A 13,787-nucleotide genomic window follows, 5' to 3' on the forward strand; every position below is an offset into this window, starting at 1 on the left:
TCCAGAATAAGGTTTGGACATAGAGGATTAAACAGTACTCTTAAGATAATCAATAAACATGATCAACGGGTAGTTGTAATTATTGTGGAAAATAAAAACAGTACATATTTTCTTAGAATATAATAAATATGGACGGTAAACAGACGTGTTACTTAGAGAGTTAAGTAGAAATAAAAATAAGTTAGATATTAGAGAATTGTTTCATCGATCCTCAGGGGATGTAGCCTTCAGTAGTATTTTTAATTTTCTAAGAAGAACGGGTATTATGGGGAGAATATAAAGCATCTGGTCCATACTCCAATCTGGAAGGTGGAGGTAATGCATCTGTAAGTTGTTTGCCAACCGTCATAAAAGAAGAAGAAGAAAAATCAGGAAATAGTTCAGGTAGAAAAAAATATTCGAGGAAACACCCAGGATCACCTGTGTCACATTCCTTACACCAAACTACTGACTCAAGGCAGACTGAAGGAAAACAGAGAAAACTGAGGAACCAAATGCTGAAACACAGACTGCTGGAGGAGGAAACAACAATCAAACCAAAGTGAAAGTAAGAGAATAAAGTTTCTACAGGAGGGAAACTGACTTCCTGGTTTAACTTTCTGTGTTCTGTGTTTTTAGCTTCACTCAGTCACAAAATGGCTTCCAAGTCAGAGGAGGATCTCTGCTGTCTGATCTGTCAAGATGTCTTTAAGGATCCGGTTATTCTGTCATGTAGCCACAGCTTCTGTAAGGAATGTGTGAAGAACTGGTGGAGGGAGAAAACAGTAAAACAGTGTCCTGTTTGTAAGAAGAGATCTTCTAAGGATGATCCACCTTTAAATCTGGTTCTGAAGAATCTGTGTGAGTCTTTGTTACAGCAGAGAAACCAAAAAGCTTTAGAGGGTCTCTGCTCTCTGCATTCTGAGAAACTCAAACTCTTCTGTCTGGACCATCAGCAGCCAGTGTGTGTCGTCTGCAGAGATTCAGAAAAACACACCAACCACAGATTCAGACCCATCGATGAAGCTGCTCAGCAACACAAGAAAAACCTTCAGGAAACTCTGGAGCCTTTAAAGAAGAAGCTGGAACTCAGGAAGAAAGTTCAGGAGAAGTTTGATCAGACAGCAGAACACCTGGAGGTCCAGGCCCGACACACAGAGAGGCAGATTAGGGATCAGTTTAAGCAGCTTCATCAGTTTCTAGCAGAGGAAGAGGAGGCCAGGCTGGCTGCACTGAGGGAGGAAGCGGAGCAGAAGAGAGGGATGATGAAGGAGAAGATGGAGGCTCTGAGCAGAGAGATAGCAGCTCTTTCAGACACAGTCATAGCCACAGAGGAGGAGCTGAGAGCTGCAGACGTCTCATTCCTGCACAACTACAAGGCTGCAGTGGAAAGAGTCCAGCGCTGCCCCCTGCTGGAGGATCCACAGCTGCTGTCAGGAGCTCTGATAGACCAGGCCAAACATCTGGGCAACCTGGCCTTCAACATCTGGAGCAACATGGAGACCATGGTGACCTACACTCCTCTGGTTCTGGACCCAAACACGGCTGGTCCAAACCTCCATCTGTCTGATGATCTGACTTGTTTGACTAAAGGAGAGAAACAGCAGCTTCCTGATAATCCAGAGAGGTTTAGGTTATGTTCTGTTCTGAGTTCTGAGGGTTTTAACTCGGGGAACCACAGCTGGGATGTTGATGTTGGAGACAGTAAATTCTGGTTACTTGGTGTGATAGAAGAGTCTGTTCAGAAGAAAGGAGACACAAAGTCTGGATTGTGGTATATTTGGTTTTGTGGAGGTAAATACTCAGCAAATTCCCCATCGGCTCCTTCCAAACATCTCTCAGTCCAGAAGAATGTCCAGAGGATCAGAGTGAATCTGGACTCGAACAGAGGAAAACTGTCCTTCTCTGACCTGTATACTAACACACACATACACACCTTCACACACACCTTCACTCAGAAGATGTTTCCATACTTCGACACTTATGACAAACCAGTAAAGATCCTGCGGAGGAAGATCTCAGTGATCAAACAGCAGCTCTGATGACCTCAACATGAAGAACAAATGAATCCTTATTGATCAGATGATTGATTGGTTTTATGATTGATAGTTTGCTGGTTTGGTAAATGTCTTATTTTTTATAGTAAGAAAACTGGAGATGATCTCATCATCTGGGGACTATTCATATCTTTCTGTGTTTTCCAATGAAATGTTTTGAACACTGTGTTTATAATTCACAACAAATAAATAAATTTCTAGCATGGTTATTGAAAGTTTGGTCTTTCAATTTTACTTGTAACGGATTAGAAAATGAAAACAATCACAACATGTATCCACATTATATATTTTCTTCTGGTTGAATAGTTATTATTTACATGAATGTTGTACCTGTTTCCAAACCTGAAGGTTTTTCATGTTTAAATACATTTCATGTGAACAAACATATGCTGCTTCGTGTGACCAAATGATCATTGTTCATGAATTTCTCCTTTTAATCTGAAACGGCAAAAATAAAACCAATAAAAACAGTTAAAGTTATCAGGTTTGTTGGGATTAGTGGCTTCATGAATCTGCAGCTAAAAATCCTTCTAACATCAAAATGTGAAAAGTTCAGGCCTTTCTACTGGACTTCACATCAGTACAGTGTTTACTGATTTTCTGTGCTGATTATTTGTTTTGTTAACTTATTACAGATAACCTGCAATAAAAAGTCTGGCCATATGTGAACCTGTATAAGTTTTACAGTTTTATGCAATTATTTGCCACTAATATTGGTAAAAAAATCAAAAGGTTTCTAATGTGAATAATGTGACATGCAGTACACCCTCCAGTCCAGCAGAGAGAAGCAGAGCACATGTCTTCAACATGAGCCTGCGCCTACAGAGGATCCCTGTGATGTGTAAAAACATCCTGCATTGTTCCTGTACCAAAGATGCAGCATCCGTGTGACTCCAAGGATCCGTGTGACTCCTATAAATAGGCCTCTGACCTCCCACATCATGAAGACCCTGGAGAGACTTGTCCTGGAGCCGTTCTGGACTCTGGTCCAACCACACTGGACCCCTCGCAGTTCTCTTACTAGCCCAGACTTGGAGTTGAGGACGCCATCATCTTCCTGCTGAGCTGTGTAAACGCTCACCTGGACCAGCTCTGAGAGAATCATGTTATTACAGTTATCTAGGAATCGGCATTGAAAAAAATGACATGAATAAAGCATAATTTTCTAACTATTTTTAAATGATTACAGGTCAAAAACTGCCATAACAAAGATAAAATTTTCAAGTTATATCATCAGGGGACAGCCCCATACTCACACACACATTCTGTCCATTATTCAAACTACAGGACACAATGTTCAAGTTACACCGTCAGGGGACGGCCACACACACTCACCCACATTCTGTCCAACATTTCCAAATAGGACTCAATGATATCCGATCCTTATAGAGGACACTGGTTGTTTTCCTCTCACTTAATAAATTGATTAAATACAGTATTTTAGGGAATACCACCCCAGGGGTTCTTTAGAACCCCAAAGCATTTAGTGATCCCCAACCATGACACTCAATACGACTTGCCAATCACGGCGTTGTTGTTTGGTGGGCAATAGGGGGTCTTGTCACACCCAGAATAAATATTTCAAGGGGTTTTTTCCTCAATACTCTGCCACCCTCATTATTTTGAGGGGATTTTATCTTTCAAGCCTCTTCAACCGTTATTTAAACCAGCATAAATCACAATAATTTCTCAATGAGCTTCAAACAAACATAACAAAGAGTTATATCTCTTTGTTATCCTTCTTGGAAGAAGGATATGCAATAATACTCTTGTGTGCACTTTGGATACATCTCTCGCTTTCTTTTGTCCAACAGTTTTTATGATGGTAACCTTGGAAACAAGGTGTTTCTACAACAAGATGCAGCTGTTTACCTCTGTTATGTGCTTCAGGCACATTATGATTTTTGTCTATTTCTTTTCTTTGTTTTCTTATAGACTTTAGTTGAATGACCTTTTGTTAATATATTTTGGAGTTTGGAAATTTCCTTTTGGTCATTTAACGACGTTAATTTGTGGCGCTGTTGGTCCGCCTATAAATAGGCTGGCTTTTGGCATGTTGAGGATTTCCGCCTGAGCTCCGCCTTTCCACTCGCTTCCGCTCGCTCCACCCCCACTGTGCGCGCACGTCCAGTCGCTGTGGGCCGCAGCTGACTTTCTAGCCTGCCATGCGGTTTTTCTGTTAGCCTTTGTTTGCTTTTCTGTGATTTTGGCCTGGTGGGACCAGTTGTCCTGTTTTCAATCTTTCTTTTGCATTAGGTTCTTTTTTGCTTTAGTCCGGTACTAGTAGGGGCTTCGACGGCCCTGTATAGGGTTGGCCCCCCTGCTGTACCGTTTTGTTCTTTTTGATCGGCTCACCAGGTCCAACTTTCTGTTAATAACTTTTGGGGTTTTGTTTTTTTTTATTTTTGGGAGACGGGAACCGAGGGCCTTCAACTCTATTTTCTTCGCAGAAAATCAGAAGAAGCTGACCTAAGAAAATCAAAGTGAACAAAGAAAATTTATGAATAAAATATTTTGTTTAACCCTCATCTTTTTGTCTTGTGTCCTCAAATATGTTGTGCCCTTGGTGGACGTAACAACCTCATAAAAGCTGAGATAAAATCTGAACTATGACCCCAAATATCTAGGAGGAACTGAAACGGAGGCTTCATGTAGGCAGAGCAGAGAGAGAGGAAGAAGTTGAGTCTCTTCTGACCAAACAGATATAAAGAGGAGCAGCAAAAGCTCGTCAGGTCGGTTTGTGTTGCTGAGCCCCGGATCTCAAAGTTTGTTTTTTTGCAGTGTTTCCTCAACAATGACAATAAGCCTGCCTTCCCCTGTTGCACATGAGAAAATATGATTGCTTTCTTTTCTTAATTTTTTTTGTTGTGCTTTGCATGTTTGGATTGTTTTTGTTTTTCTCTTTAACAACCCTAACACACTGGACGGAAGGCGGCCGTTTAAGGAGGCGGAAACCCTCCTGCTCAGGTGTCAGCAGAGGCTGATTGAAGCCAGAATAAAATGAGTCTGGATGGAAGGAGAAGAAGAGGACTGATCCTGTAAGCGACAAAGACGGATGCACGGCCGAGCGAGGGGCGGACGGAATCTGAACCGATGGTCCAGTACAGAGGATCAGGGAGTAGCGCTCCACTTCGATTAGAGAGTTCTGGCAGGGAATACGTCCCTCAGCTGCGTCTTGGTGCGGGGATGCTGGCGCTTTTGTTCTTTCTTTTAGCTGGATCAGTCTGAAAGGGGCGTGGCAGGCCGAAGAGCGGAACAGTGCTGGAGCATCGCAGAGTCAGCTGGGGATCGGCAAACAAGCACATTACAATATTTGATATGAAACATTTTGGACGTTTTTATCCTTTTATTTTTACCTAAAACTGTCAAGTGCCTAAAACAAAACCACACAGCTGTGTTATGGCAATAAGTTAATAATTTTGGTGTCAAACCTTCAGCATGTTGAGTCACAAATCAGCAAGCACTGCTGGGTACCTAGCAACCCCAGCTTAGCTCACCCTGTTGCCTAGCAACCCAACAATCTCCAGCAAAATGGCTACTGGAAAAGGTGGGACATAACTCGAGTAAGGAAACCATACAAGTTATTTTAACATAATTCTGACCAGTGGAAACTTCAAAATAAAAGCATGAATATAAACATCTACATATATGAAGAATTCTTAGGAGCGTATAACAAAGCTTCAACACTGACTGATGGCCAAATCTATGGTCACGCTCTGAAGTTTAAAGTCGGTAACTCTTTTATGCACAATTTATCTTTTCATACAAATGCAACACTTTAGTTTCAGTAAAACATTTATTGGTTGATTTGGATACATTTGTTCTTTTTGTTGGCACAAACATTTAGCATATTTATATCAACTTAAAATTGAATTTGTTTGCTTAAGACTAATTGTTCATTTTGTTTGTACTTTCCTGCCTTGGAGTGGCCAGACAACAGATGGAGGCCAAGGCTCAGCAGGCTAAAATACTGATTGGACTGCACCAGTAGTTCCTGCTGGCAGGGGGAATTTGTAGGGGGTTTTTTTTAGATAAGTTTTGTATTTAAGTAAATATTAGTATTTAAAGTTTAATATTTTTTATTTTCATTTTTGGATCTGTAGCCAAACTTAGCTGTTAGTTGTTTTGTGTAATTTGTAATTGTTTTATGTTTAGTTACCTCTATTGTGTCTTAATTGTTCTGATCAGCCGGTGTACATAAACCCCTGTGTGTCATTTCATTGTTAGATCAGTTACGTTTGTTTGTGCAGCCAGTTTGTTTACACTTTTGCCTGAGCAGTTTTGTTTCTTTGACCTCTTTTTATGAGCTCAGTTTATCTTTTTGTAATTTGTAATCTTTTGGTTAAAATAAAAAAACTATTTTTCTAATATATCCTGTGACTCCTCTTGTTTTTAACTCAGTCCATCACACCGACATTCAACTTTATTCAACTAAAGACTTACAAAACAGCAAATTAGTGCTTTAGAATTTAGGGGTAGCTAAATGTGGAAAAAAGTTTTCAAAGTTACCAAAAGCACTAACGGTGCTAATTATTAGATTAGCAGAAGTGTTCCCCTCTCATCTCTCTTTCTTTTTGTTAAATTATGAACCTAACCGAGGCAGTGACGCCTCAGAGCTCTACATGTCGTTCTTGGTTCTTTAAAAGGTTTTTGATAAGGTAACTTTTGGATCAGCCAAACACTTCCTGGTTCTCAATTTGTGTAAACTGGTCCTATGGAATCCTGAAACTGTAAAATGACTGTTTCATGTAGTATTCCCATAGACTGGATTATATGTGGCCTCAACAGATTTTACACTGCATCTCTACTGGAACTGATCCAAAACGTTTCCCATCTCACAGTTTGATATATTTGGTTTCATTTGGGACCAACATTTCAACATTTGATACATTTCCGGCCTCTGTGGGTCACCTCCAATCTGCACCAAGTCAAACCGACCAAATCTTTTCAAAACTCTGTTCCCCTCCTCGCCTGTGGGGGCGCTGCACCAAGAACTACTGAAGGAAACAAAACGGAAACCTCTGAAGAAGAGGACGTGAAACTTAATTGTTTATGAAATCCAACAATAATAAAAATAAAATGACAGAGTGGGGTCAGATTTTAATGGTTGAAGAATTTATTTTGTTTTTAGTAAAAAAGAACTACGAGACATTTCTCTTGCTAGCTTTAGATTCAGATATTTGTTTTGGTTTTAATTACCCAGAATGCGCTATGTTGTAGTTTCCTACCTGCTGTAGGAGAAAGAAGAAAAGACTGATAAAGTTGAAATTTGGACAGATAGGATTATACACTTTAATATTCAAAAGCATAACATGGGCAAATGCGATCACTGGAAAATATGAAAGAACAGAGCATGTTGTATTAGAATGTCATAAATATAAAAAAAAGATACACAAGAAGAGAGTTTGAAAGAATTAAGGAAAATTTTAATTTATTAGATATTATGATGAAGAATTTGGATAGTAAGCATATACAAAGTTATTACATTTTTAAAGAAAAGTAAATTATTTCATGGAATTTGATTAGATGCAGTGGTGTGTTTTTAAATGTGTGCATGATAAATAGATGGATAGTGTAAAATATATATATAAAAGTATGTATATTTATGTGTGTGGGTGTGTACATTAAATTATGTATAAAGGTAGACATGAGGATATGTTTCTTTGTATAAATAGTATAAATCAGACCACCACGATCTACACTCCATACCAGCAGGTGGCGGTAATGCTACTAAACGTTGTTGCCAACCTCCAATAAAACCAAGAAAAAGAAAAAAGAAACAGTAGAAGAAAAAAAAGACAAAGAGAAAATCCTATTGGGGTGGACTGACTCCAACAGGAACATCCGGGAAAAACAGAAAACAGTTTAGAGAGAAAAGTCGGAGGAAACGCACGTGGGATCATTTTCGTCTCGGACTGAAATCAAACTAACACTGAACAAGGAGAACAGAGAGAGAACTGAGCAACTAGAGACACAAACTGCTGGAGGACGAAACAACAAGCAAACCAAAGTAAAAGTAAGTTCAGAAAGTTTCTACAGGAGAGAAAGTGACTTCCTGGTTTAACTTTCTGTCTGCTGTGTTTTCAGCTTCACTCTGAGGAGACAAAATGGCTTCCAGATCAGACAATGATCTCTACTGTCCGATCTGTCAGGAAATATTTAAGGATCCGGTTCTTCTGTCATGTAGCCACAGCTTCTGTAAGGAATGTCTGCAGAAATGTTGGAGAGCAAGAACTGGTCGCTCATGTCCTGTTTGTAGGAAAAGAGCAGCATCAGATGATCCTCCCTGTAATCTGGCTCTGAAGAATCTGTGTGAGTCTTTGTTACAGCAGAGACACCAAACAGCTTCAGAGGGTCTCTGCTCTCTGCACTCTGAGAAACTCAAACTCTTCTGTCTGAACCATCAGCGACCAGTTTGTCTCGTCTGCAGAGATTCACAAAAACACACCAACCACAGATTCAGACCCATTGGTGAAGCTTCTCAGCAACACAAGAAGAAACTTCAGGAACCTCTGGAGCCTCTAAAGGAGAAGCTGGAGCTCAGGAAGAAAGTTCAGGAGGAGTTTGATCAGACAGCAGAACACCTGGAGGTCCAGGCCCGACACACAGAGAGGCAGATTAGGGATCAGTTTAAGCAGCTTCATCAGTTTCTAGCAGAGGAAGAGGAGGTCAGGCTGGCTGCACTGAGGGAGGAAGAGGAGCAGAAGAGAGGGATGATGAAGGAGAAGATGGAGGCTCTGAGGAGAGAGATAGCAACTGTTTCAGACACAGTCAGAGCCACAGAGGAGGAGCTGAGAGCTGCAGACGTCTCATTCCTGCACAATTACAAGGCTGCAGTGGAAAGAGTCCAGAGCTGCCCCCTGCTGGAGGATCCACAGCTGCTGTCAGGAGCTCTGATAGACCAGGCCAAACATCTGGGCAACCTGGCCTTCAACATCTGGAGCAACATGGAGACCATGGTGACCTACACTCCTCTGGTTCTGGACCCAAACACGGCACAACCATGTCTTCATCTGTCTGATGATCTGACCAGTTTCACTGGAGGAGAGAAACAGCAGCTTCCGGATAATCCAGAGAGGTTTAGGTCATGGTTTATTTTGAGTTCTGAGGGTTTTAACTCAGGGAACCACAGGTGGGATGTTGATGTTAGAGACAGTAAATACTGGATACGTGGTGTGTTAGAAGAGTCTTTAGAGAGGAAGGGAGCCATAATGTCTGGATGGTTGGGTATTGAGTTATATGAAAATATATTCTCAGCACATTCTCTACCAGCTCCTTCCACTCGTCTCTCAATCCAGAAGAAAGTCCAGAGGATCAGAGTGAATCTGGACTGGGACACAGGAAAACTGTCCTTCTCTGATCTGGATACTAACAAACACATACACACCTTCACACACACCTTCACTCAGAAGATTTTTCCGAACTTCGGCAGTTATGATAAAACATTAAAGATCCAACCGATGAAGATCTCTGTGATCAAACAGCAGCTCTGATAATCTCAGCATGAAGAACAAATTAATCCTTATTGATCAGATGATTGATTGGTTTTATGATTGATAGTTTGCTGGTTTTGGTGAATTTATTATTTTTACTTTTAAAGTCAGGAAACTGGAGATGATCTGATCATCTGCGTTCTTCATATCTTTCTGTGTTTTCTACTTTAGACACAAATCAAAATATGTAAATACAAGGATTTATTATTCTTGAAAGTTTTTGATTTCAGCATCTGGACATATAAAAATAATTAATTTTCTTTTGTTTTAGGCTTTATTGTTTGTACAAATGAGCTGTTTCTGACCCAAACTTGAAGTTATTTTATGTTTTTGTTCATTTTGTGAGAATTTCATGTAACAAATATTTCAGCTGCTTCATGGGAACAAATGATTATTGTTCATGTCTTTTAATCTGAAACAGCAAAATAAAAACAATAAAAACAGGAAAAGTTGTAAAGTTACTTGGGATTAATGGCCTCAGAGCATCCATCCATCCATCCATCCATCCATCCATCCATCCATCCATCCATCTTTTCCAGGCTTCGTATTTAAAATCTGTCATAAATTCATGGTAAACTTGTGTTTTTATTCACTCAGGTTTGTTTTCAGACTGTTGGCCCAACAGTTGATATAAATAAGGCTTTCAGTTCAGAGAGAAAAAATAACCAAATGTCAAATGTTTGGTTTCTGTTCTCTCCATTTAACAGTAAAAACAAACCTTAGATAATAACTGCTGTTAGCTGGAAGGTTATAAATAGCAGTGCTGGATTTAAACGGAAAAATATTTTTACAAGATCATCCAGTTTGAACCAGAATCCACATACCCTTTAATCACAAAACAGAAAAATTGGATAAATAAGACATTAAAGAAAGCAGAAAATGTGAGAAAATTAACACCTAACCGTATCTGATTTCTCATTAGAAAAGTAATTATAAAAATTCAACCAATTAGAGGCTCCAGAATAATCAGATTTTGGCAGCAGCTTCAGTCACAATCAGGTTTTTACTCCAAAGTGAAAATCAAATTTTAGTCAAAGTTTTATATGAAGACAGTAAATTAAACCCATTAGTGGTGAACGTTTATCAGGGATCTGGTGAGTTTTAGAGACAGAAATATTAATATTCTCATTAAAATCAGATTTCCTTCTATGATTGAAAATAACTTTGTCTTCTCTGTGGTCAGTAAAGCAGACTGCGTTCCTCCTTCTCCTTCTACAATCTGCTGGTTTACCGTTCTGGTTGTTTATATTGTCCTGTTAAGAGAATCTGCTGTAGTTCTCATCTCCATATACAGCTTTTGGTATTGCTGGATATGGAGCGATACCATTGATAAACACCTTTAAACACCTTTACTTTCAGTTTTCATTCATGCTAATGCGACACTGGAAGGCATTTTTTTAATGTTTGATTTCTGATCATCATTTCCAATGTGTCTGATTAGTAGGATGTGACTGTGGTATCAAAGGAGAAGGTCTGGTGTTACTGGTTTTGGCCAAAGTGAAATCCAGGAATGTTGTAGGAAAAAAAAGCTTTGTTACATATAAATGGTGATGCCTGAATTCAGAACTATCACAAGGTCAAAAACTGCACATTGTGAGATAATTACTTTTGTATATCTACAGTAGATTTCATTCATTTTTTGAAATTTCCTCTTAGGGATTTTAAACTTAAAATATATTATTTTTATTTATGTATGTTCATGTCAACTTCTCACACAGGGAGACAAACATGTTAGGAAGAACAGAATGATGCTTTCAGGGTTTGCAGCTCTGACTGAACTCTGATTAATTACTGGGATCTAAAACCTGCAACAGAAATGTTCTACTGTCATTTAGCACCATCAGCAGATCAGTTTCTGATCCAGACTGAGGGGAAATCTGGCTTCAAACTTCAACATTTTGACCTTCTCACACAGAATTGCATTAGCAAAACACAAATATGCAGAAAGTTGAATGACTAGATTTAGGTACAAGATGGATCTAGGATTAATGCTAAAGCTAAATAAGATAGAATTTGGACCAATTTGTGACATTTGAATTAAGCAAAATCTTCAAACATATGAGGCTCGATGGTTAAAATGAGCGCAGAGAGGTTTGGATGCACAGCTTTGAAATATTTAAAAACCTAAAACATAATCAGATTCAACATGTTTATGATGTGTTTGTGCTTCTAACCAACCATTTTACAATAAAATATGACATCAACATGGATTTCTTTGTGTCAATAGATACCTTTTATCAATGTTGACAAAAATCACATCTAGGGTTCCCCAGGGTTCCATCTTGGGGCTCCTCTTATTTAACACCTACATGCTCCTTTTACCTCAGGTTATAACAAGAAAAGGATTAGCTACCATAGCTACGCAATGATACTCAGCTCTACATTCTGATGACATTCTGTGACTCTGAACCACCCAAACATTGAACAGATGGTCAAAACAAATAAAATCCATTTAGGTGCAATAAAACCTGTTTCTAACTCTTTAAAGCAACATGGAAATTACTTAACACACTGTTTGACATGACAACAACAATAGAGGGATATCAATACTGGGTATCTATTATAATTTCATGACTTTATTTTAATTTTCTGAATTTCTTGATAGAATTTTGGTTTACATTTAAAGTATTTTCTGCAATTACATTATCTCAGTTTTTAGCCCATTATAAAATTATCAGGAAATCAATCAGCTTAGCATGAAAACATTTATTTAGACCTCAAACCTGAAAATCCAAAATATAAAAGTTTAAATACTACTTAAATACAAAACTTATCTAAATAAAGAAACTACAAATTTCCCCTGCCATCAGGAACTAGTGGTGCAGTCCAATCAGCATTTAAGCCTGCTGAGCCTTGGCCGCCAACTTTTGTCTGGCCACTCCAAGGCAGGTAGCACGGGAAAAACAAACAGAGTTAATCTTAAGCAAACAAATTAAACTTAAAGTTGATATAAATATACATGTTAATAACTAAATGTGCGCGCTAACAAAAAGAACAAATGTATCCAAATCAACTAATAAATGTTTGATTGATACTAAAGTGTTGTTGTGTTTGTATGAAAAATATTAATTGTGCATAAAAAAGTTACCGACTTCTGACTTCAAAGTGTGGGCATGGATTTGGCCATCACAGTAGGAGTAAACACCCACCACACTGCTCAATTCACTACTCACTACCACTTGGCCACACACTCACACACGCATTCTGTCCAACACTGACACTTTAGGATTTAACGATCAAGTTACACTCACTGTCGGGCAACAGACACCCACTCACACACTCATTTGTCCATTATTGACACTTCAGGACTCAAAGGTCAAGTTACACTCATGGTCAGGGGACAGCCACACATGCACACACATATTCTGATTATTATTATACTTTAGGACTTAACGATTAAATTACACTCAAGGTCAGGGGACAGCCACACACGCACATACACATTCTGTTCATTATTACACTTAAGGACTTAACGATGTCCTAAAGTGTCACAGCCACACATGCACACACATATTCTGTTCATTATTATACTTTAGGATTTAACGATGAAGCTACACTCATGGTCAGGGGACAACCACACACGCACACACACATTCTGCTCATTATTACAGTTTAGGACTTAACGCTGTCCTAAAGTGTCCCCTGACACATGGATGTCATGGGACAGCCACACACAGTGGCGCAAAAAGTGGGTATGCAGGGTATGCAACGCATAGGGGCGCAGCACCAGAGGGGGCGCCAAAACCCCGTCTGGAGGGGGCGGCGCGCCGATGATGTTTTCCCATACACTTCAGCGCGCTTTATGCTCCTTCACCTCACATCCACCTGAATAATGTGTAGTTGCGCCACGGGCCACACACACACATTCTGTTCATTATTACACAACAGGACTTAACGATTAAATTACACTCATGGTCAGGGGACAGCCACACATGCAAACACATATTCTGTTTATTATTATACTTTAGGTCTTAACGATGAAGCTACACTCATGGTCATGGGACAACCACACACGCACGTGCGCACACACACACGCATTCTGTTCATTATTACACTTTAGGACTTAACGATGAAGCTACTCCCATGGTCAGGGGACAGTCGCACATGCACACACACATTCTGTCCATTATTGACTCCATGATTGATGATTCTCTAAGATTTTAGTAGGACAAATAAGAACATGTTAAATGTTGAACAGGTCAGATTTTGAACAGATAAGAAGTTAGTCAACATTAAAGTGGTTGTTAAATCAGGACAA

The 13,787-nt window shown here is 39.3% G+C and overlaps 2 protein-coding genes across 2 annotated transcripts; both read left to right on the forward strand.

Moving 5' to 3' along the window:
• The first annotated feature begins 290 nt into the window (after nucleotides 1-290).
• On the forward strand, nucleotides 291-2,698 carry LOC103460768 (nuclear factor 7, ovary-like). Its single transcript, XM_008403070.2, has 2 exons — nucleotides 291-547; nucleotides 619-2,698. The coding sequence occupies exon 2, from the start codon at nucleotides 636-638 to the stop codon at nucleotides 2,019-2,021; it is 1,386 nt and encodes a 461-aa protein (XP_008401292.2). The 5' UTR covers nucleotides 291-547; nucleotides 619-635; the 3' UTR covers nucleotides 2,022-2,698.
• Nucleotides 2,699-7,479: 4,781 nt separating this feature from the next.
• LOC145554260 (nuclear factor 7, brain-like) lies at nucleotides 7,480-9,978 on the forward strand. The gene has a single exon (XM_081613790.1). It carries the CDS (start codon nucleotides 8,144-8,146, stop codon nucleotides 9,527-9,529), a length of 1,386 nt encoding a protein of 461 aa, XP_081469916.1. The 5' UTR covers nucleotides 7,480-8,143; the 3' UTR covers nucleotides 9,530-9,978.
• Nucleotides 9,979-13,787: the final 3,809 nt, after the last annotated feature.

The sequence above is a fragment of the Poecilia reticulata genome, chromosome 12 (genome assembly GCF_904066995.2).
Source record: "Poecilia reticulata chromosome 12, P_reticulata-male-v2, whole genome shotgun sequence".
NCBI classification, from domain to species: domain Eukaryota; kingdom Metazoa; phylum Chordata; class Actinopteri; order Cyprinodontiformes; family Poeciliidae; genus Poecilia; species Poecilia reticulata.

What these genes read in the sequence shown, in the direction of transcription:
- LOC103460768 (XM_008403070.2), top strand. Translation starts at nt 636, where the DNA reads ATGGCTTCCAAGTCAGAGGAGGATCTCTGCTGTCTGATCTGTCAAGAT.
- LOC145554260 (XM_081613790.1), top strand. Translation starts at nt 8,144, where the DNA reads ATGGCTTCCAGATCAGACAATGATCTCTACTGTCCGATCTGTCAGGAA.